Source organism: Notamacropus eugenii, chromosome 1 (genome assembly GCF_028372415.1).
Source record: "Notamacropus eugenii isolate mMacEug1 chromosome 1, mMacEug1.pri_v2, whole genome shotgun sequence".
In the NCBI taxonomy this organism is placed as follows: Eukaryota; Metazoa; Chordata; class Mammalia; order Diprotodontia; family Macropodidae; genus Notamacropus; species Notamacropus eugenii.
Genome location: NC_092872.1, coordinates 46,889,475 through 46,909,894, shown reverse-complemented (window position 1 = coordinate 46,909,894; position 20,420 = coordinate 46,889,475). Strand labels below are relative to the sequence as shown.

General features: G+C 52.8%; 2 protein-coding genes across 7 annotated transcripts; one reads left to right on the top strand and one right to left on the bottom strand.

Annotated features, from left to right (window-relative positions):
- Nucleotides 1–116: 116 nt before the first annotated feature.
- On the top strand, nucleotides 117–14,720 carry TAOK2 (TAO kinase 2). 5 transcript variants are annotated; one of them, XM_072598969.1, is made up of 18 exons: nucleotides 255–2,910; nucleotides 3,153–3,224; nucleotides 3,346–3,447; nucleotides 3,933–3,978; nucleotides 4,186–4,282; nucleotides 4,383–4,496; nucleotides 4,670–4,761; nucleotides 4,905–4,998; nucleotides 5,108–5,189; nucleotides 5,516–5,683; nucleotides 6,732–6,983; nucleotides 7,298–7,450; nucleotides 7,541–7,906; nucleotides 8,287–8,490; nucleotides 9,035–9,274; nucleotides 12,544–12,756; nucleotides 12,940–13,122; nucleotides 13,237–14,720. In XM_072598969.1, exons 1-18 carry the CDS (start codon nucleotides 2,779–2,781, stop codon nucleotides 13,756–13,758), a joined length of 3,132 nt encoding a protein of 1,043 aa, XP_072455070.1. In that variant the 5' UTR covers nucleotides 255–2,778; the 3' UTR covers nucleotides 13,759–14,720. The 5 variants fall into 5 exon arrangements, with proteins under 5 accessions (XP_072455040.1, XP_072455070.1, XP_072455060.1 ...); XM_072598939.1 differs by lacking the exons at nucleotides 12,544–12,756; nucleotides 12,940–13,122; nucleotides 13,237–14,720 and adding an exon at nucleotides 117–248 and having other exon boundaries at nucleotides 2,744–2,910; nucleotides 9,035–11,269; XM_072598959.1 differs by lacking the exons at nucleotides 12,544–12,756; nucleotides 12,940–13,122; nucleotides 13,237–14,720 and having other exon boundaries at nucleotides 256–681; nucleotides 2,744–2,910; nucleotides 9,035–11,269.
- A 1,053-nt stretch (nucleotides 14,721–15,773) lies between these two features.
- HIRIP3 (HIRA interacting protein 3) lies at nucleotides 15,774–20,249 on the bottom strand. 2 transcript variants are annotated; one of them, XM_072598990.1, is made up of 7 exons: nucleotides 20,052–20,249; nucleotides 19,760–19,886; nucleotides 19,533–19,662; nucleotides 18,456–19,324; nucleotides 17,325–17,487; nucleotides 16,803–16,901; nucleotides 15,774–16,277 (listed from the first exon to the last, which is right to left on the bottom strand). In XM_072598990.1, the coding sequence occupies exons 1-7, from the start codon at nucleotides 20,114–20,116 to the stop codon at nucleotides 16,102–16,104; spliced, it is 1,629 nt and encodes a 542-aa protein (XP_072455091.1). In that variant the 5' UTR covers nucleotides 20,117–20,249; the 3' UTR covers nucleotides 15,774–16,101. The 2 variants fall into 2 exon arrangements, with proteins under 2 accessions (XP_072455091.1, XP_072455100.1); XM_072598999.1 differs by having other exon boundaries at nucleotides 19,766–19,886.
- Between the last annotated feature and the right edge of the window lie 171 nt (nucleotides 20,250–20,420).

Here is a 20,420-nt window from a genome sequence, read left to right as displayed (position 1 = left end):
GACATCGGGGGGTGGGGGGGAGTGTCAGGCGCTCCCCCCCTGTGGCCCGAGGAAGTGGGGGGTGGGGAGGGGGCTCCCTGCCTCTCCTCCCGCCCCCGCCCCAGCCTGGGATCGGGGCGAAGCCGAGGAAGAGGCAGCGAGGGGGCGGGGAGTCCCTTTCCCCCCCTCGCAGCGACCCCGGAGCCACTGGAGGACCCCAGGAGGAGGCGACGGCGGAGACGCTGGGGCACCATAGCGACCCCCTCCAGGTAGGAGCGCCCGCTCCGTGTCAGGGGCCGCAGGCTGCACTTGGGGGCCTGGGCTTAGCCCCCCATCCCCGCCTTACCCAGCCGAGCGTGTGATCGCCCCTTAGGGCCTCGCTTCGCCCCACCTGCCCCATCGGGCTCTTTGAAGAAAGCGCTTTGTGCACTTTGCCAGCCTTAAATCGCCTCGCAAACCAGAGTTCCGAGTAGTTGTCCTGGGGCGGGAGCGCCCCCCCGAGGGGAGGGCTGGTCGGCCCCCTTCTCCTGCTCCCCTCCTTCCTTCAGAAGGCAGGGTCCCCGCGTCCACAGGCTTTGGGGGGCTCCGCACCTTGTGACAGCTGTGCCTCCCCGGGGGCTCGGGGGACGGCCTTCCCGACGGGCAGCTCCCAGGGATGGAACCTTTTCATGCTGTCCTCCAGCGGCTAGACCAGTTCTTGAGGTAGGGGACAGATTTCTGATTTGTTTGATGGTTTTGGTTGTGAGTCACCTGCATCCATGCTGCCCTTTAAGGAGAGGTATTTGGAGGTCTTGTCTCTTTCCATTAAAGAGGGGGAGGTATGTGCGGGGGAAGAGTACTTTTCGTCTAAATTAGTGTTTCAATCCTTACCTCTTGCTGTCTCTTTTTGTTTGGTGCAAGGCTTAAGATGGGGACCAGAAGTTAAGGGGTCAGATGTACTTTAAGGCTGAGATGGGAATTTCAGCTCTGCTATTTTCCATACCATCTCCCTTCCCAAGATTGATAGAGAGATTATCTATACCCTGGAGGGCAATTTGGAGACCCCTGCTGTCTTATACATTTTTCCTCCTACATTTGGCCTCCACATGTACAAGGGCCTTGACCTGGATATCTTAACAACTCAATCCAACAAATACTTATTAGAGTTCTGCTATATGCCAGGCATTCTGTGGATACAAAACTAAAATAATTCTTGCTTTCATTACATTCTGTCAACCAGTCAGTAAGTGCATATAGGTAGGTAGGTAGGTATAAATAATGTTCCAGGGCACTCTGCTAGGAAGTAGACTGAGATACCTGGGAGAAATCTAATTTTCACTTGGCTAATTGCCAGATCTACTGGTAGTTTTGTTGGCATCCTGAGGCTGTGGGTCACTGTGTTCAGGGTAATTTGGGGGCTTGAGGTGGGGAGAAATCTAATTTTCACTTGCTAATGGCCTGTGTAGTTTTGTCTACATGCCTTTCAGGCTGGGGGAAGCTTCGAAGGTATCTTCAATAATGATGGATAGGCTCTTGTTTGGCACCCCTGGGTCCTGAGAAGATATCAGACTTAGCATTGCAAGTTGAACCCCTCTACTTGTGGGGTAGGTAGAGGATGTTCTTAGTGGGAACACTAATGGAAATGGACTGGGACTATAATTTATGCTACCTATAGGTGAAGTTGGAACAGTCAAAAAGTCTTTGAACAAAACCTTGAGTATTTTCAGTCCTGTGCTGAGTGCCAGTGGGGCTTCAGGAGAAGGCAGGACAGGAGTTATGCCCTGAGGAGTTTACACTGGTTGTGGGAAGGGGGGAAACTGACATGAAACCAGAGAACAATAGGAGAATGTAATTAAGTTGCAGATTATGTGATACAGATTATAAATGTTATAAGACCTTAAAGAAGAGGGTGATTGATGGTTAGAGTGGCCAGGAAAGGCCACTATGAAGGAGGTGGGACAGGAGCTGGGCCCAGAATAGGGACAGTGAAGAAACTAGCTTGACTGGAATGAAAAGTGCTTCTTGGGGAATAGTGGGAGATAAAGTTGCACTGGGTAAGAGATGCAGGTTCAGATTATGAAGAACCTTGAATGCCAGACAAGGCAGAGGGGTTTAGATCTGTGATTTGGCCATTACATACTTGCTTCTAGAATCCTTTTTTTCCTTCCCACCCCTAATCCCCAGTGAATATGTATTTGACAATGGCCGGATTTCCACAGTGTCCGGCCTGGCCACTTCCTGTTCTCCTTCAGGGTCTGAGAGGTGGGGGGTGGGTGGGTGGAGGGAGTGGTGCAGAGAGCAGAAACAGGAGGGTCACTGGGTAGCTTTTGGGAAAGAAGGGAAGAGCCAAGACTGGAGGGAAGAGGCCTAGAATTTGAGGCTGGGGGTTGGGAAATAGGATTCCTAGATTTTTCGAAGGCAAAGAGATCTTAGGAGTAGCGGGGCAAAGAACTGAGTTAGGGTGGTGGTTTTTTAAGACTACGATTTGAGGAACCTTCCCAGCAGTTTTACGAACTCTAGGACCATCTCTCCTCACCCCCTTTTTCTGTTGCCATGACAACTTCTTTTTTGGTGTTTAAATGTAGTTTCCACTCTGCCCCTGCTGGTCCTCAGCTGTGCTTTGCCCTCAACAAAGGAATGGGGGAGGAGATAGAGGCCTGGGGTCTTGTTCCTGTTCTGAGGATTTCCCCACCCACCCACCTTTTCCACCAACCTCCCTACTCCCATCCTCCCTACCCCCTTGAGCATGAAAGTACCTATTTCTAAGGCTGTTTCTATGCTCTAGGCTGGGCCCCAATCCCCATCCCCCACGGGGCCGACATGCCGGCAGGGGGCCGGGCTGGGAGCCTGAAGGATCCAGATGTGGCTGAACTCTTCTTCAAGGATGACCCTGAAAAACTATTTTCTGATCTCCGGGAGATTGGCCATGGCAGTTTTGGAGCTGTCTACTTTGTGAGTGGGCTTTTCCCAACCCACTTTATCACCTTATGCTGCGCTGTTCCCTCTTTTCCCTTCCAATTCCTTAGGCTCCTGATCTCTCTCAGGCTTATGCTAAAATTCTTTCCCAGGATATCATCCTGCTGCCCCTCCGCTAATTTAGCCCATCCTCCCACTGTCTCGCCTCCTTCCTAGTTTTCTTCTGGGGTCCTGGCCCTATTGCAGAACCCTACCCTTACAACCCTACGGCCCTCTAGGCTCGTGATGTCCGGAGCAGTGAGGTTGTTGCCATCAAGAAGATGTCCTATAGTGGGAAGCAGTCTAATGAGGTAGGTAGGGTCTGGGGGGTACAGAGTGAGGGTGGGGTCATGGATATAAACAGCAAACAGTCATCTATCACCCCATCTGCTTGTCCATACTTGTCCTCTCCCCAACCTGATACTCTCCTAGAAATGGCAAGATATCATCAAGGAGGTGCGATTTCTGCAGAAGCTCCGGCATCCCAATACCATCCAGTACCGAGGCTGTTACTTGAGGGAACATACTGCTTGGGTAAACAGTGAGCTTTCTCTCCCCATCCCCAGCCCCCAGACTTGGCCTTCCACCTGGCCTAGCCCCACATTACCAAGTTAAATTTATGAGCATCTTTTGTGTGACTCGTTTAGTGTTGGGATAGGGAGTGAGAGTGTAGTAATGACAACAAAGAAAGAAGATGTTTATAGTTCCTGATCGTAAGGACTTTAAAGTCTAGTTGAGGAGATAAAGTGAAAAACTTAAAATGTAATATTAAGTATCAAGATGAGTGATAAAGCCTAAGAATGTCAGATCAGGGAGGGAGGGAGAACAGTCAAGTAAAACTTTGTATGGAGGAAGTGAAACAAGCTGGTCCTCAGAAGGATTAGGGTTCGAATGGGGGGATGCTAGTGAGGAGGCACAGTACTTAGTGTAAGAGACCCTTTTTCATTTCCTTTGGAACTGCTGCCTACAGTCAGAGACTTGGTGACCTGCTTACCTCTAAATCTTGACTTTTTTCTTAGCTGGTGATGGAGTATTGCCTGGGCTCTGCCTCTGACCTTCTAGAGGGTGAGTGACCCTCAGGCTAATGAGGGGAAACTGAAAAAAAGATGGAAGGCTAAAGTTTGTGTTAAAACAGTAAGGAGAAAGGAAAAGAAGCTGGAATGGTGGGGGTGCCAGAGAGACAGGGAGGACCCCTTCTTGGGCTCCTTCATTCCTTGGCTTTCCAAGCACTTTGTAAATCTAAATGTGAGTTGTTTTCCTCATTATCATTAGTGCACAAGAAGCCCCTTCAGGAGGTGGAAATTGCAGCTGTAACCCATGGTGCACTACAGGGCCTGGCCTATTTACACTCTCACAACATGATCCACAGGTGTGTATCATTTCTGACCCCCATTCATAAAATCTTTTTTAATCCTCTTCCAACCCAGACATCCCATTAACCCTAGTTTGACATTCTTTACCCCTGTCAGGGATGTGAAGGCTGGGAACATCTTATTGTCAGAACCAGGCTTGGTCAAGCTAGGGGACTTTGGCTCAGCCTCCATCATGGCACCTGCCAACTCCTTCGTGGGCACTCCGTATTGGTGAGAGGCAATGAAGATTGGGGTTTAGAGACAGAGCTGGGATGTGGAGATAGGTAGAGGAGGGCTTAAAGTGAAAGTGTAGCAGGAAGAGTTTGGAAAGCTGGGATTTTCAGGGCTATGGAAGAGAGACTTGGTATGACTTAGCATGTTTTCTTTCTTGCTCTTTTTTCTAGGATGGCTCCTGAGGTGATTTTGGCCATGGATGAAGGGCAATATGATGGCAAGGTGGATGTTTGGTCTTTGGGGATTACTTGCATTGAATTAGGTAATGGGACCTTCTCTGCCTCAGCTCCCCCCTCTGTTTTCTGTGTTTCTGCCTCTTTTGTCTGCTTACAGACTTGTCTTGTCTCTCCTCATCTTTTTCTGCTTCACTCCTGGTCTCTATACCTCTTCTTTCTCTTTCCCCAGCGGAACGGAAACCACCACTGTTTAACATGAATGCGATGAGTGCCTTATACCACATTGCACAGAATGAGTCCCCTGTGCTCCAATCTGGACATTGGTAAGAAAATGCGCTCTTCACAAGATAGGGCAGGAATTGGGGGAGCAGCGGTACCATGTCAGAATGCTTGTGCTCTACGGTCTTCTTGGTTCTTTCTTCACTCTTTTAGGTCTGAGTACTTCCGAAATTTTGTTGACTCTTGTCTCCAGAAAATTCCTCAAGACAGACCAACTTCAGATGTGCTGCTCAAGGTGAAGGGTTTTTTTGAAGGGGGAAGGGGAGTGAGACAGATAGGAGAGTCTCATTGTGGAATCAAGATCCGATTTGGAGAGCTAGAGGCTAGAGGCTGAGAAGCATGGATGATCTTAGGGAGAATAATGTATGTCCCTTTTGGGAAGTGAGCCTGAGCTAGTGTGGGTGAGAACTGCTGGGTCCTGTAGACAGGAAATGCTAGAGTTTTCATTTGATAGGGAAGGGAGTTAGGGTCTGGTCTTTAGAATGCCTGCATTCCACAAAAGGAAGGGAGAGGGAGGGGGCAGAGCAAACGTCCAGGTGCTAAACTGGCTTCTTCTTTTAGCACCGCTTTGTGCTCCGAGAGCGACCCCCCACAGTGATTATGGATTTGATCCAGAGGACCAAGGATGCAGTTCGGGAGCTAGATAACCTACAGTATCGAAAAATGAAGAAGATCTTATTCCAGGAGGCGCAGAATGGCCCTAGCGCTGAAGTCCCTGAGGAAGAGGAGGTGAGCAACTCTTTCCTGGCAACGGATTGCATTTACTTACTCATCTATTCATTCAGCGGATATTTGTTGCAGCTAGTATGTGCAATAATGATAACCACTCACATTTTTATAGTGCTTCAAAGTTTATACATCGCTTTCCTCACAATAACTCTGTGAGGTAGATAGTGCAAGTAGTATTATCCCCATTTTACAGATGAGGAAACTGAGGCTCAGAGAGGTTAAGTGACTTGCCCATGGTTTCACAGCTAGTAAGTGGCGGAGCCAGAACTTGAACCCACAATGCACTGTGCACAATGCACTCTGGTTGGCGCTGTGGGAATACAAGGATGACTAAGACACAGTCCCTGCCCTCGTGGAGCTTATACTCTAGTAGGGGAGGTAAGACATATAACAAATAACTATAGTACAAGGCAAAATGTGAAAGGTGCTGTATAGGGAGTCCATATAGAAGATCCTGGGGGTTCATGAGGGAGTAGTTATATACATTGGGGGGAATAAGGAAGGCTTTGTGGAAAGAATGACATTTGAGCAGCACCTTAAAGGTGTAGGAGGATGTTAAGAGTCAGAACTTGGGTTTGTGGGGTGGGAAGGAGGGAGGGAGGACATTTTAGGTAGAATGCATAGCATAGCATAAGTGAAAATGTGGAGGAAGGGAAATGACAAGGTATATTTGGGGAATAGCAGGTTATCTGGTTTGACTGGAGTAGAGGATGTGTGTTGGGTAGCAGAGCAATGGAAGTCTGCAGAGGTAGGTTGGGGCCAGGTTTAGAAGGGCTATGAATACAAAGATAGAGTTTGAACTTTGCCCTTCAGGCACTGGGAAGCCTTTGAGGTGTTTGACTAGGGGTTATGACTAGATCTGGGCAACTCTAGTATTGCTTTTTTGTCCCAGCTTTAGTTATGCTACCTTCCTTCCCCTTTCCAGTGGTCCCCAGCTCACCTGGTATCCTCATCCCTCTCCTCCTGAGCCTGGGGCCTCCCTAGCACATACTGACTCTCAACCCAGTCCCTTCTATGACTGTTCTTAGTGCATACTCTGTGTTCCCAGGAGACGGAGCCCTATATGCACCGGGCAGGGACACTGACCAGCCTGGAGAGCAGCCACTCAGTGCCCAGTATGTCTATCAGCGCTTCCAGTCAGAGCAGCTCTGTTAATAGCCTAGCAGATGCATCTGACAATGAGGATGAGGAAGAAGAGGAAGAGGAGGAGGAAGAAGGCCCAGAGACTGGAGAGATGGCCATGATGCAGGAAGGTGAACATACAGTCACCTCTCACAGCTCTATCATCCACCGACTCCCTGTAAGCAATATCTCCTTAGCATGCCTGCTTTGGGGGATGAACTGCGAAGTGGGGAGAAGTCAGGGGAACCTGATGCAACCACTAGCAATGGACGAACTTTGGAAAGTCACTTTGAGTCAGTCTCCTGTTGTCAAGATGGCTTAGCACTGCTCTTTATCTTGGCAGTTTGCCTTTGGAGGGTCCTTATTTAGAACTCAGGAATCTGGGCCTCTAAGAATATCTGTTTGTCTTTTTCCCCATTGCTTAGGCCCTTGGTCCCAGGGATTCACGTCCATGAAACATCTGTTCCTCATTCTCCCTCTTCCTTTCTTCAGGGCCCTGAGAACCTATATGATGATCCCTATCAGCCAGAGCTACCCCCAGGACCCTTACAGGCCCCTCAGCCTCCAGCTTCTTCCTCCTCTGCCCGTCGACGGGCCTACTGTCGAAACCGGGATCACTTTGCCACTATCCGAACTGCCTCCTTGGTGAGTGAGGACCAAACTCCAGAGACTGGCAGTGGCCTTTATGTTTGGTGTTCTGACTGAGTCCTTTCTTCTGGTGCTCTCTGAACTCAGGTGAGTCGTCAGATCCAGGAGCACGAGCAGGACTCGGCTCTGCGGGAGCAGTTGAGTGGCTATAAGCGAATGCGCCGGCAGCACCAGAAACAGCTGCTGGCCTTGGAGTCAAGGCTTCGGGGTGAGCGGGAAGAGCACAGTGCCCGACTGCAGCGGGAGCTGGAGGCCCAGCGGGCTGGCTTTGGAGCTGAGGCAGAAAAACTGGCTCGGCGCCACCAAGCCATTGGGGAGAAGGAGGCCCGTGCTGCCCAGGCAGAGGAGCGCAAGTTTCAGCAGCACATTTTAGGCCAGCAGAAGAAGGAGCTAGCCGCTCTCCTGGAAGCGCAGAAACGCACTTACAAGCTGAGGAAGGAACAACTCAAGGAGGTGAGGGGGGTGGAGCAAGGACAGGGACAAGGTAGGGAAGAGAATGGAGGGGAGAATGGACTTGTAGGGAGAGCCACCTTGGGGGGAGGGGAGAAAGGAGACCTCTGGGCATTTCCTCTTCCTCCTCCTGGCCCTTTTCTTCTTTTCCTTTCATCTCCCTCTGCTTACCCTCATCCTCCTCCTTCCCTGATGTTCTCCTACTCCTTTGCCCCCTCTACATGTGGGAGGAGAAGAGACTAGGAAAGAGTCAGAGTATGTGACAGAGAAACAGGACAAAGAGGAGGAATGGAAATGATGGAATAGATGACAGAACACCCCGAGGAGGTCTGGGGCACCAGCCCTGAGTGGCCTCCAATGGAACTTGGCATGCCCCTGCTTAGGAGCTGCAGGAGAATCCAAGCACCCCCAAGAGGGAGAAGGCCGAGTGGCTGTTGCGCCAGAAGGAGCAATTGCAGCAGTGCCAGGCCGAGGAGGAAGCTGGGCTGCTGCGGCGCCAACGCCAGTACTTTGAGTTGCAGTGCCGCCAATACAAGCGTAAAATGCTCTTGGCCCGCCACAGCTTGGATCAGGATCTGCTGCGGGAGGTAGGCCATGTTCCCACCTCTTCCACTCCTTTTCCTGTCCCTTCAGTGTTTCCTTCTCCATGTCCTCTTCCTTACAACTCCCTTTTGCCCTTCTACTTCTCTACCTTTCTCCTTCCTCTCATATTTCTTTACTTCCTTTCCCCAATCGGGTTCCTGTCTTCCTTCCCTGAACTCCCACCTCTCCCTATCACTACTTTCTTTTTCTGAGCTTGCTTGCACTTTGTTCTATTCCTGTTTTTCCTCAACACTGTCTACTTCTGGGCTGTCATCTTTGAGGTTCCTCCACCCTGTACTCGTCACTCCCCACTTCCTGCCCATTAAGCCCTCCCTTACTCTTCTCCCAACAGGAGTGCTCTTTCCCCTCCTTATAGACCCACTGCTGCTAGGTGTTTTCCCAGTTCCCAGAGGAGCCCTTGGTCGTTTGTGGCTCCCTTTTGAGATGTCACCTTCCTCCATCCCTATCCTTTCTCTAAGGCCTTTCCCCAACCATCCCCCAACCCTGACCCCACTGCTGTGCCCCTCCACCCTTTCCCTGCCCCTCCAGGACCTGAACAAGAAGCAGACTCAGAAGGACCTTGAGTGTGCGCTGCTGCTGAGGCAGCACGAGTCGACCCGAGAGCTGGAGGTGAGGCAGCTCCAGGCTGTGCAGCGCACCCGAGCTGAGCTCACCCGTCTGCAGCACCAGACGGAGCTGGGAAACCAGCTGGAGTACAACAAGCGGCGTGAGCAGGAGCTGCGCCAGAAGCATGCTGCCCAAGTCCGCCAGCAGCCCAAGAGCCTCAAAGTACGTCCTGACGAGCACTCCCCAGCCCCCCAATCCCTTACCCCTCAGGCCCTGGACCCGAGCTCTGGACCCCTGGGACAACAGCAGGCTTGGGAGCTGCCCAGTAGCAGCCCCAGTTTGGAGGAGCGGAGCCTGCTAGGAGAGGAGGCAGCCCAGGAACACAGGACACTGGGAGAGAAGGAAGCTACTGTCCAGGAGCGGAGAATTCTGGGAGAGGAAGGGGCTAGGACCTCCATAGGGCCAGAGGAGCGGAGGATTGTGGGGGAGGAGGCCGAGGAGGTAGTAGCCCTGTCCCCCAGCTCTGGGGAGCGGAAGATTCTGGGAGACCAGACATGGAGGCTACCCCATGGGGAGGAAGCTGAGGATCCTGAAACCCTGTCCCCCAGCTCCAGGGAGCGAAGGATTGTCGGCCAGGAAGAGGCTGAGGAGTGGAGGTTGTGGGGGAAGGAGGAGTGGAGTATCATGGGAGAGGAGCTGGAGCTAGGATGGGTCCAGGGGCCAGTCTTGCCCCCAGTCCTGGAGGAGGATGAGGATGAAGAAGCCCCCATTGGGACTCCCAGGGATCCTGGGGATGGTTGTTCATTCCCTGAGATTCCTCCTGAGCCCCCCCCTGGTCCCCTAAGATTGAGCCCCACCAGTCAGCTCCTAGGCCTCTTGTCCCATGGCCTCCTAGCTGGTCTGTCTTTTGCCGTGGGTTCTTCCCCGGGCCTCTTGCCACTACTTCTATTGCTACTGCTCCCACTCTTGGCAGCCCAGGGTGGAGGTGGCCTAGAGGCTGCCCTGTTGGCTTTGGAAGTGGGACTAGTGGGACTGGGGGCCTCATACTTGTTGCTCTGCACAGCCTTGGACATGCCTCCCAGCTTTTTCTTGCTCTTGGCCCAAGGGGTGGCCCTGGGGGCAGTGCTAGGGCTGAGTTGGCGAAGGGGCTTAGCTGGGGTGCCCCTCGGCCTTGGGGCTGCTTGGCTCTTAGCCTGGCCAGGCCTAGCCCTTCCCTTAGCAGCAGTGGCAGCTGGAGGCAGCTGGTTAAGGCAACAGGGTCCAAGGCTTCGGCAGGAGCTGTCCATGCTCTGGCTGCGGGCCTTGCTACGCCTACCACCATTAGCCTTCCGGACCTTACGAGGCTGTGGGGCTGTAGGCGACCGGGGTCTCTTTGCCCTGTACCCTAAGACCAACAAGGATGGCTTCAGAAGCCGGCTGCCAGTCCCAGGACCCCGTCGTGGGCGTCCACATCAGCCCCGGAATCCCCTGGCCTTACTGGCCCAGGCTTGGGCCCTGTGCAAAGGGTGGAACTGGCGACTGGCTAGGGCTGGTAGGGGACTAGCTGCCCACCTGTCCCCTGGGGCTGCCCAGGCACTGGCCCGATGGGGGTTGCTTCGAGGGGAACGCCCAAGCAGGATCCCCCGGCTGCTGAGGCATGGTCAGCGATGCTCAAGGCCCCCAGCTCCTCCCCGAGTCCCTCCTGGGGCGACCTCCAGCCACCGTCTCCGTACTAGGCAGCCCCGAGCCTTGCCACCCTGGAGGTGATTCCTTCCCACTACTCACCCCAGCAGAGAGCACATGCACTTTATCTCCCACCCCACTGGCATGGGGAGGATTTTCCCCAGCCCTTATTCCTTCCCTTCCTTTGTGTGTTCTGTCCTTTTGTCCACCAAAGCCCCTTCAGTAGAAGGGGTTCCCATAGGATCTGCAGACAGTTTGCCCTTCCTATCCACTAAATTGGGAAGTGACACTTATTTATGTTCCCTCCCCAGCACCCCTAAATTATTGGTGTCTTCCCACTGTGTGTGTCCTCATCCTCACCCTCATTACTTCTCCAGGGCCTGGGCAGTGTCCCCTCTGGTTTGGGGCAGGGCTAGCTGGGAGGGGTAGTCACTTTTTTTCATATGATTTTGATTTGATTTTTCTGTTTCTTACCTCCATCCCCAACCCTGCTCCTCAATTGCCCCGTACCCCCAAGAAAGATAAACATGAATAAAACATTCGAGCGGAACCATACCTTTGGCTCAGGCCGCCGCCTCCGTCTGCTTTGTCCTGCCGCCCCTCAGCCTTCCCTGTAACCCCCCAGAGCCCAACTCAGAGCCTATTTCATCCCTCTCCCATCCCACCCCATGACTGTCTGTCCCCTTCACTCCTATCTCCATTGTGTCCCTCTCCCCCATTCTGGTCCTTTTTGCTTTGCTCTCCTAGCAATGTTCTCTGCCCTGCAGTGGTTTTACATTAGTTTCTAGGGCCCCTGAATCTGGGAGGTGTTGGCTCCCTTGTCCCTAAGCTCTGGATTCCATTGAGGCTTGGCTCTTCCCATCATTCTACCTGGACCCATTATTCAAATGCCTTTGTTATCTTATCTTGTGCCTTTGTTCCTTCTGCCTCGGCCCTTCACTGCACATTGTCCACTCCACCCACAGTCTTGTCCAATCTGCCGACCTTCCCTCACTCTGGCATGGCCCTTGATGGCTAGGGGAAGAGGGAGGGTAGTGAGCCCCCCATAGGGGGCAAACAGACCGAAGAGTAAAGCATGGATCCTATGGGACAGGCTGGGGATAGGGGACTGAAAAAGAGGTGGATCTGGATGTGGACATGGAATGCATCAAGTGGGGAGGGATAGGTGGTATGGAAAGGGTCTGGGAGGAGAAATGGATGGGTCATATAGTACTGGGGGTATTACCAGGGCAATAGTTCCACAAGCGCCTGTGATCCTTGCAGCCTTGGAGACCCAAGGCTGTTTCTTGTCCTTTCTGCCATCTCTCAACCCACTCTCTGCTGCCTCCTCATAACTTGGGTCCCCATGCTGGGAGAACACACTCCCTTTTCTCCCAATGCCCAGTTGGTGGCTTACTTTCCCTTCCTCTAGGTGCCATTTGTAAGACTATCTTCACAGTGTTCTGGTCTTTACAGTATGTTCCATCTGTAAACTTTACCCTTTTCACTGGTTCCACATTTCTTGGTCATGTGTTCTGCGTTTCTCAGCCCTTTGTCTTCTCTTTGTCTCTTGTGCACACTCTGCTTTGAATGTTTGCTTTCTCACTCATCTCTGGCACCATGCATATGCTTTCTGATACTGTTGAGTATTTTCTCTACTGTGTTCTGTTCCGTATAATTCATACTCTTCTCTGTCTTTGTGTTTAGCTTCCCCTCTCTCTGTCTAACATGTTTTCTGTTTCTCTCCCCTCTCTGTCTGCTTTGGTCTCTCCCTCTCCCTCCTTGTCTTCCCTACCCCCCTTCCTTTACCCTGTCCCATCATCTCTCCACTCAACCCATCCACTCCATAGTCGAAGGAGTTGCAGATCAAGAAGCAGTTCCAGGAGACATGTAAGATCCAGACTCGGCAGTACAAGGCCCTTCGGGGGCACCTGCTGGAGGGCACCCCCAAGGCCCAACACAAGAGCCTCCTTAAGCGACTTAAAGAGGAACAGACCCGAAAGCTGGCCATCCTAGCAGAACAGTATGACCAGTCCATCTCTGAGATGCTCAGCTCCCAGGCAGTAAGGCTCAGCAACAACACAAGAGCTGGGGGGCTTATAAGTGGCCTAATTTGAGAGGCAGAGTGCCTCGGCAGTCATGGAGGGAAGGTGGGGAGAAACTCAGGCCAGAGAAAAGGTTTTGAGCCCAGGGTAGGGGGTCAGGTGTTTCTTGGACATCTGACCCCAGCTCCTGCCCTCTCCTAGCTTCGCCTGGATGAGACCCAGGAGTCAGAGTTCCAGGCACTGCGACAGCAGTTGCAACAGGAGCTGGAGCTGCTTAATGCCTATCAGAGCAAGATCAAGATACGGACAGAGAGTCAGCATGAGCGAGAAGCCCGGGAGCTGGAACAGAGAGTAGCCCTGAGGCGGGCTCTCTTGGAGCAGCGGGTACGGGTAGGGGCCCCAGAGTGCTGGGGGTGGGGGGAAGCTGATGCACATATCCCCCCAACCAGACTTGAACGCTCCTCACCCCCAGCCCTGTGCACGTGTTGTATGTCATAGGTGGAGGAAGAGCTGCTGGCGCTGCAGACAGGTCGGTCAGAGCGCATCCGGGCGCTGCTAGAACGGCAGGCTCGGGAGATCGAGGCTTTTGATGCAGAGAGCATGAGGCTGGGTTTCTCCAGCATGGCCCTGGGAGGCATCCCAGCTGAGGCTGCTGCCCAGGGATATCCTGCCCCTCCCCCAGCTCCTGCCTGGCCCTCCCGCCCTGTACCTCGATCAGGGGCTCATTGGAGCCATGGCCCCCCTCCACCTGGCATGCCCCCCCCAGCCTGGCGCCAGCCTTCTCTCCTGGCACCACCAGGTCCCCCAACCTGGCTGGGGCCACCACCCCAGACAGGGCCTCCCCGAGGTGGGGCCCTCCTGCTGCTAAGGAATAGCCCCCAGCCCCTGCGCAGGGCAGCCTCAGGGGGTGGGGGGAGTGAAGGAGTGGGACCTGGGTCAGTAGCAGGGCCTGGGGCTCTGAGCCGAAGTACTAGTGTTGCTTCTCACATCCTTAACGGCTCTTCTCATTTCTACTCCTGAACTTCGTGGGGGATTGGTGATGTCCCTTGCTTGGGTTCCCTCCACCAAGGCTGAAAAAAGACAGGGTGGGGGAAAAGAGCTGATGCCTGGGTTTCCCTGGGGCTGGAAGGGTCTAGGTCCCTCAGCAACTGGAACCTGGAAGACTGAGGACCTGAGCTCTGGGGGCTTTTCAGGTCCTGAGTCAGTGCTTAGAAGGGGAGTTGTCAGGACATTTGCTCCTGCTTCCTTAGTACCTTCTCATCTTGTGAGCTTCCCTTGGGATGAAGTCAGGCCCCTTGGCTCTGGGTTTGGGAGTACCTCTTGGGCCCCAGGGCAGACCCAGGAATTCCTGACTTTCCCATCATGGTGCCAGTATCTTCCTCCATCATGGACTGGGGAAGGGGGAGATGTGTGTGTATGTGTGTCAAATACCCACCTAGGGTGCCTTGGGAACCTGTATAGAGTCCCTGGGCAGTGGGGGGAGGGGCGGGTAGGGTGTAGATACATAGATATATTCAGAGAAATATAATAATCCCTCCAGGTGCCCTCATCATATTGTTGCCAAGGGAACTCTGGGCCCAGGGGGCATGAGAATGGGTCCTAGGAGGAGAGCAGGGTCTGGGGGTATGAAAGGCCCCTGGGTGGCAGGGAGATGGGAAGGATGCCTGGGTAGTAAGCTCAGCATCCCTCCTCTGAACCCTCCTTCCCCCCATTGCTGTCTGATGTCCTGTGCCCGTCTTGTCAAGTTAACTTTTTTTTTTTAAGTCAGGGTTGGGGCTGGGGAGGGGGGAGTGAGGGTTAGACCTGGGAAGAGGCAGCTCCCTGGGGGTGTCAAATCAGAGGGGACCCTCACAGCTCCCTTTCTATTCCTGCTTTTAGAAGCAGGATGGGGGCAGTCAGGGCCAAGGCTCCTGGAACTTAGGGGCCATTATGGAACCCTGGGGCCAGGGGAGCTTTTAATAAACTGTTGGATATTCTAACCAGCTCCTTGACTCAGGCTTTCTCTCTAAGATGGGCAACATTAAGCTGTGCCCCTCATTTTCCAGGTGGCACAATGGAATCATGGCCATTGCCTTAGTGGAATTTAGCCTAGTCTGGTGCTTCGGATACCCATTTATTTATGTCAGTCATTTCTGACCCGAGGCCCTCTCTCCCCGCTTAAAATGAAACCTCCATCATAACCTAAAAATTTATAACCATCATGACATGACAATATAAGCAGTATTTTGTTTCATAGTCTTCTACTATTCCAAGGAAAGTATATGGTCATCTGTTCTCCAGGGCTGGTTGTTCATTTTAAGTAATTCAGTGGGCTTCCCTTTTAGCATTGTCTCATTTAAAAGAAGCGGGTCTTGAAGCCTGGCTTTCTGTTTTAACATTCTACTCTAAGAGCCTAGCTTCTATTTAGCTATCCTCAGTAGAGAAGCTGACTGGTCATAACCCTGGGCTTGCCCAATTTAAAGCCTGAACTAGGCTGAACCAAGAACCTATTGAGGATTTCCAGAGATCAAAGTGAGAAGATGCCAGTTGGAGAACAGGCTATATATAACCCAGTGAAGTGGAATACCTGCTTTCAGGTCTTGGGCTATGAGAACAAACTACTGTCACAGTATCCAAATATGGCTCAAAGGAACCCTTGAGAACATTTAATGTGGCCTTGTCGTTTGACCTATGAGTAAACAGACATAAGAGATAAATTCAACTTGTCTAAAATGACCTGGCTAGTGAGGACTCCTGGAGGAATTACAGCATCATCTCTCAGACCCTTGTGAGAAAGAAGCAGCAGTGAGCTAAAACTACTGGTTTAAATGCCCCAGGGCTGTACTGTACTCTCACCTTTGCATACAGCAAAACCAGGAGAGATTAAGGAGAGGTGAAAAGACCTACGGAAAGTTTCTGCAGTTTTGGAATAAAAATGGTTGGTTACTGAGAGCAGCAGTGATAAGCAATCTGAGCTGGGCTAACTTTCCTCAACCTTGGCCCAGAAAAGAGGCACTGGCTTTGCTTGTTTTGGGCCAGAAATGTGAAACAATGGATAACAAATAATCATTTATTGAGACTTTTAAAGGCCACACAAATACCAGTATTTCAGTCAAAAACATGAGAACATGAAACTAAGAGCCCAGACTCAAGCAACTTTATCTTTGTAGGTATGAAAGCCACTGATTCTATTACAGTCATCACCCTTGCAGGTAAGAAAAAAAATTCACCTGCCACTGCCAGACAAAACTGGAAACAGGAAAGGAAATACATTTATAAATACTCAGACCCAGTAGGGGGTGCTCTATACACTTTATACAAGGGGAGGAGCAGATTCCTCCCTATGCTCAGAGGCACTGTGGCTTCTAGAAGCTGTGGGGTGGCTTAATCACTCTCCCCATCACTGCTGATGATACCCCGAAGGTTTGACCAATCAGTAGGTGGTGGGTGGGCTTTTGGCTCATCCCCATCCGAATCTAGGGCTCTTCGGTGGTACAGCTCCTCCTGGGATAGCCCAACTTCCCCACGTGGGTTCCAGGCATTGCGTCTTCGAGATCGCCCTGAGAATTATAGGATTTAGAACTAGAATGGATCTCGGTGATTCTTCCTAGCTATTTTGTGGAGAAAACAGACCCTGAGAAATTATGGCACCTGAGATCACACAGATGGTTAAGCAGGACAGACAGGATCTGAACAAACTTCCAAAAAAGTGCCTCAGCATATTCCCTCATGAGAGCAAAAGGTCAGTGTGGAATGCCTTTTCCCCTTTTCCGTCCTCACTACTCTATACACAACATAGTTTACAACATAGTAATAGTATTAATAAGATCGTGCCTTAAAGGTCCTCATTGAATCCCAGCAACAACCACCTCATTAGGTAGGTGCTATTATTATTCTCCCTGCCTTTCAGGTGAAGAAGTGGAGAATGACAGATTAAGTGGCTTACCCAGTCACACAGCTAGTGTGTTGGGCAGCATTTGAACTCAAGCCCTCTGGACTCCAGTGCTCTATTCACTATGCCCCCCAGCTGCCTCTACACATGGGCCTCATTCTCTGCAGCTCCCCCTTCCTCATAACATCTGTACCTGAACTGCTGATGATGTTACTGACATCCAAAGAGGCCATCTCTGCTGCCTCCTCCCTTCGTGCCTTCACGGCTCGGCATTTCTCCAGGGAAGGGTTACCTGAGAGAAGGAGAAGGGAAAGCTGCTTGTCTTTTTTTTTTTTTTTAAGTTCAGCCTCAACATCTTTTCCAACCTAGGTGAGGGAACTAAGAGACTGAGATCCAGGGCAAAGGATGTGGCTTGGGCCAATACTCTCTTTCTTGAATCTTTCTTTGACTACCTCCTCAATCACTGACTCTCTCCAGGACTTTCCTTGAGCTCCTCTAGAATTTTTGGTCCCTTCTAAGTGTCCAGAATCTATCACTGTCAATCTGATCTCCCAGGAGGTCAATAAAAATTTTCTGCCAACTATGTGCAAAGCACTGTGCCAAGTAATAGAGACACACACACACACACACGACCCAACCCTAGTTTTCAAGAAGCTTCTATCCTAATGGGCTTCCCCTCCTTCCTTGTTTCCCTCCCCAGTTGTCTTCACCTTACCCTCTAAGCCTAAATCTTGCAGTTCTGCCTTGAGGACTCTGAGTCGTTCCTGATGAGAGCGACAGGAACCCAACAGCCTCTTGTAATTTCTATGGGCACCACATGCTCGGATGTAGCGCTTTAGCCGAACCACTGCAGGGTGGTCCTCTCCTCTTCGAGAGCCCTGGAATAGAGAGGCTGAAGGTGAGAGAGGGGTCACCAAGGACCACAGCCCAGTTGAGGGCAGGACAGAGAAAAATAAACCCTCTGATTTTACCCTGGACTCATAATTGACTACGACTCTTCTGAAGAGTCCCATTTACACCCTCCTTTATAACCTTACCTTTATCTGTACAAAACATTGCTCCAAATCACCAATGAAAAAATCTGAATCAAAACAACATCGTTTCACCTCACCTCATACCCAGTAAAAAATGTCAACGACAAAAGATAGGAGTCATCAGTATTGGAGGAGTGATGAGAAGAGACACTAATGTATACTGTTGGTAGAGCTGTGAATTGGTCTAGCCATTCTGAAAACCAGCTTGGAACTGTACTAAGAAAGTGACTACAATACTCAGAGATCCTACTGTTTAGCATACGAAAGAAGGTCAAAAATAGAAAGGTCCCACATACAGTAAAGCAGCAGCAAGTTTTATAGTTGCAAAAAACTGGAAACAAAAGTAGGCACCCATGGACAGGGGAAAATCGAGTATAAAAATATAGTGGAATAATGCTTTTGTAAGAAACCATGAATATGAAGAATAAAGAAAAGTACACCTTTATATGAATTGATGTAAAGTGAAGTAAGCAAAACCAGGAAAGTAATGAAAAACAACTACAGCAATGAAAGAACAACAAAATTAAACTTAAGGCTATAGAATTAAATGAACAAATCTGTTCCAGAAAAATAGAGAAAGCACACCTCAATCCCTTTTTTGCAGAACTGGGTGCCTATGGGTGTGAAATACTATATATACCGTATTATACATATAGACATGGGCTTTGTTGAATACCCCGGCCCTTCTATTCCTTGTAACAAAGAATGAGTGGGGAGGAGTAGGAGACATAAAAGCGAAAAGCACCGATGCAAATACTTCTTTATCCTGTTCTCTTCAACCCTGCCCCGGCGTTCCCATGCCCCAGTCTTACCTTTCCAGGTTTGGCCTCTGGGCTACTATCCTGTGAGGAAGTGGATGAGGGCGGTGCTCGGCCCTTTCTGGCCTCCTTCTTCTTGGGCCTTCCTGCCCTTTCTTCCTCATCTTCACTTGTTTCAGACTCATTCTCAACGTTTTTGGCTCCCCTCTTCTTGGGGCAAGGCCGGCTGCCGTCCTGCACTCTCCTTTCCCCCTCACTGTCCTCGCTGGGGGCGCTCTTCGTTCCTTTCTCCTCTGCCTCGCTGCTGTCCTCGCTCTCTTCGTGCCCAGCCTTCCCCTCGCTGTCCTCCGGGTCCTCACTGCTCTCACTCGGTTTCGCCGACCTCTTCCGTCCCCTTGGGGTTTTTGTTTGCCTCCCTCCCTTTACTTTCTGGTCCCTGAGGTGCTCACCGTCTTCCTCTTCCTCCTCGGCACCGCTGGAGCTCTCGTCTTTCCTGGGTTTTCTCGTCCCTTTCTTCCCAGAACTAGCGTTCTCCTCGGTGACCGGCCCGGGCTCCCTTCTCCGGGCCTGCTCTTTCTCGTCCCCGTCCTCGCTACTCGCCGCCCTCCTCCCGGCGCCAGGCTCCTTCCTCTCCTCCGGGGCGCTGTCAGTCCTGGCTGCCGGCGCTCTCCGCTTCGCCTTCCTCTCCCTCCCTGGCTTCCTGCCCTCCTCCTCCTCGCTGCTGCCGGGGCTCTCCCGCAGCCCTTCCTGGACCCGCTTCTTCCTCGCGGAGGCCCGGCGCTCCTCCTCGTCCTGGGCCGTCAGTCCGTCCTCCTCAGAAGAGCGGCGAGCCTTCCGGGTCAGACCATCGCCCGCCGGGGACCGCGGGGAGCTCGGGGGGCTCTCGGGCTGGGGATCGAGGCCCGAGTCGTCCGAGCTGGGTTCTAGAAGGCACAAGGAGGGGCCGCTGGCAGATGAGGACTTCCTTCCACTGGGGTCCTACGCCCCCCCTTCCAACGCCTCCTTCCCGGACACAAGGAGGTGGGTCTCGCAGGTGCGGGAGGGGGGTGCCCAGGCTCAAGTCCACGGGGGCGGGGGCAGAGACAACCCAAACCCGAGGGGGCGAGGGGGTCCCGCGTGCTGGGGTACTACCTGTCTCCGAGTTGATGCGCGGCCGCCGCTTCCTCACGCGGCCCATCCTGGAGGCGCTGCTCGGGCTGAGGGGCCGCTTGGGCCGCTCCTGGTCCCCGGGCAGCGGCTCCTTCTCCTCCTCCTCATCCCCCTGGCAGGGCGGGGGAGGGGGGCGTCAGTGCCACGAACGGCCGGCGCCCCCCTCCCCCAGCTCCCCTTCCCGCGCCGCCGCGGGGGGCCGGGCCCACCTCCACCTGCATCTTCAGCAGCTCCTCCTCCACCAACCGCTTCAGCTTCCTCTTGTCCTCGGGCTCCAGGTGGTCCAGGCCCACGTGGGCCAGGTACTTCTGCCTCACGATGGAGTGGGTCAGCACGCTGGGGGGCGGGACGCGGAGTCAAGGGGAGGGCGCGGGGGCGGGCTCCCCGGACGGGCGCGGCCCGGCGCGGCCCACCCGGGGCGTCTGCCGCGGTTCGGCGCCCGCGAGCCCCGAAGCCTCTCTCGTCCCCCTTCCCCTCCCTCGGTCCCTTCTCCCCTCTCACCTCAGGTCGGGGCGACCCCGGAAGAGGCTCCGGATGAAGTCCTGCATCTCGCGTTCCCGCGCCATCTTGCCCCGCCCCCTGTCCTGCTCCCACAGCTCCCGCCTTTTCCCCACGCCGGTGGAAGCCTCTTTCTCGCGCCGGCCCAACCCCTTCCGGGCCACCGTAGTTTAGCCTCGCTCAGGGCGGAGCTTCACGCTGTGCGGAGAAGGCTGCGCAGGCGTCCTGCTAGCCGGGGGTCGGGAAGAGGCCTCCGAGTGGAATGATCGATTTGGTGATGTTTCCCTTTGTCGAAAACAAGTGTTCGGTCCTGCTTGGGTAAATCGCCGCAGGCGCTTCCGCCGCGCTCGGGCGTGACGTGTTCATTTCGCG

Excerpts from the sequence above, each read along its gene's own strand:
- HIRIP3 (XM_072598990.1), bottom strand. The coding sequence starts at position 20,116 with ATGGCGCGGGAACGCGAGATGCAGGACTTCATCCGGAGCCTCTTCCGG. Across the intron at positions 19,325-19,532 it reads GCGCATCAACTCGGAGACAG|AACCCAGCTCGGACGACTCG; the intron begins GTAGTACCCCAG and ends TGTGCCTTCTAG. Across the intron at positions 16,278-16,802 it reads TAACATCATCAGCAGTTCAG|GGCGATCTCGAAGACGCAAT; the intron begins GTACAGATGTTA and ends TATAATTCTCAG.
- TAOK2 (XM_072598939.1), top strand. The coding sequence starts at position 2,779 with ATGCCGGCAGGGGGCCGGGCTGGGAGCCTGAAGGATCCAGATGTGGCT. Across the intron at positions 4,283-4,382 it reads TCTCACAACATGATCCACAG|GGATGTGAAGGCTGGGAACA; the intron begins GTGTGTATCATT and ends TACCCCTGTCAG. Across the intron at positions 5,684-6,731 it reads AAGTCCCTGAGGAAGAGGAG|GAGACGGAGCCCTATATGCA; the intron begins GTGAGCAACTCT and ends CTGTGTTCCCAG.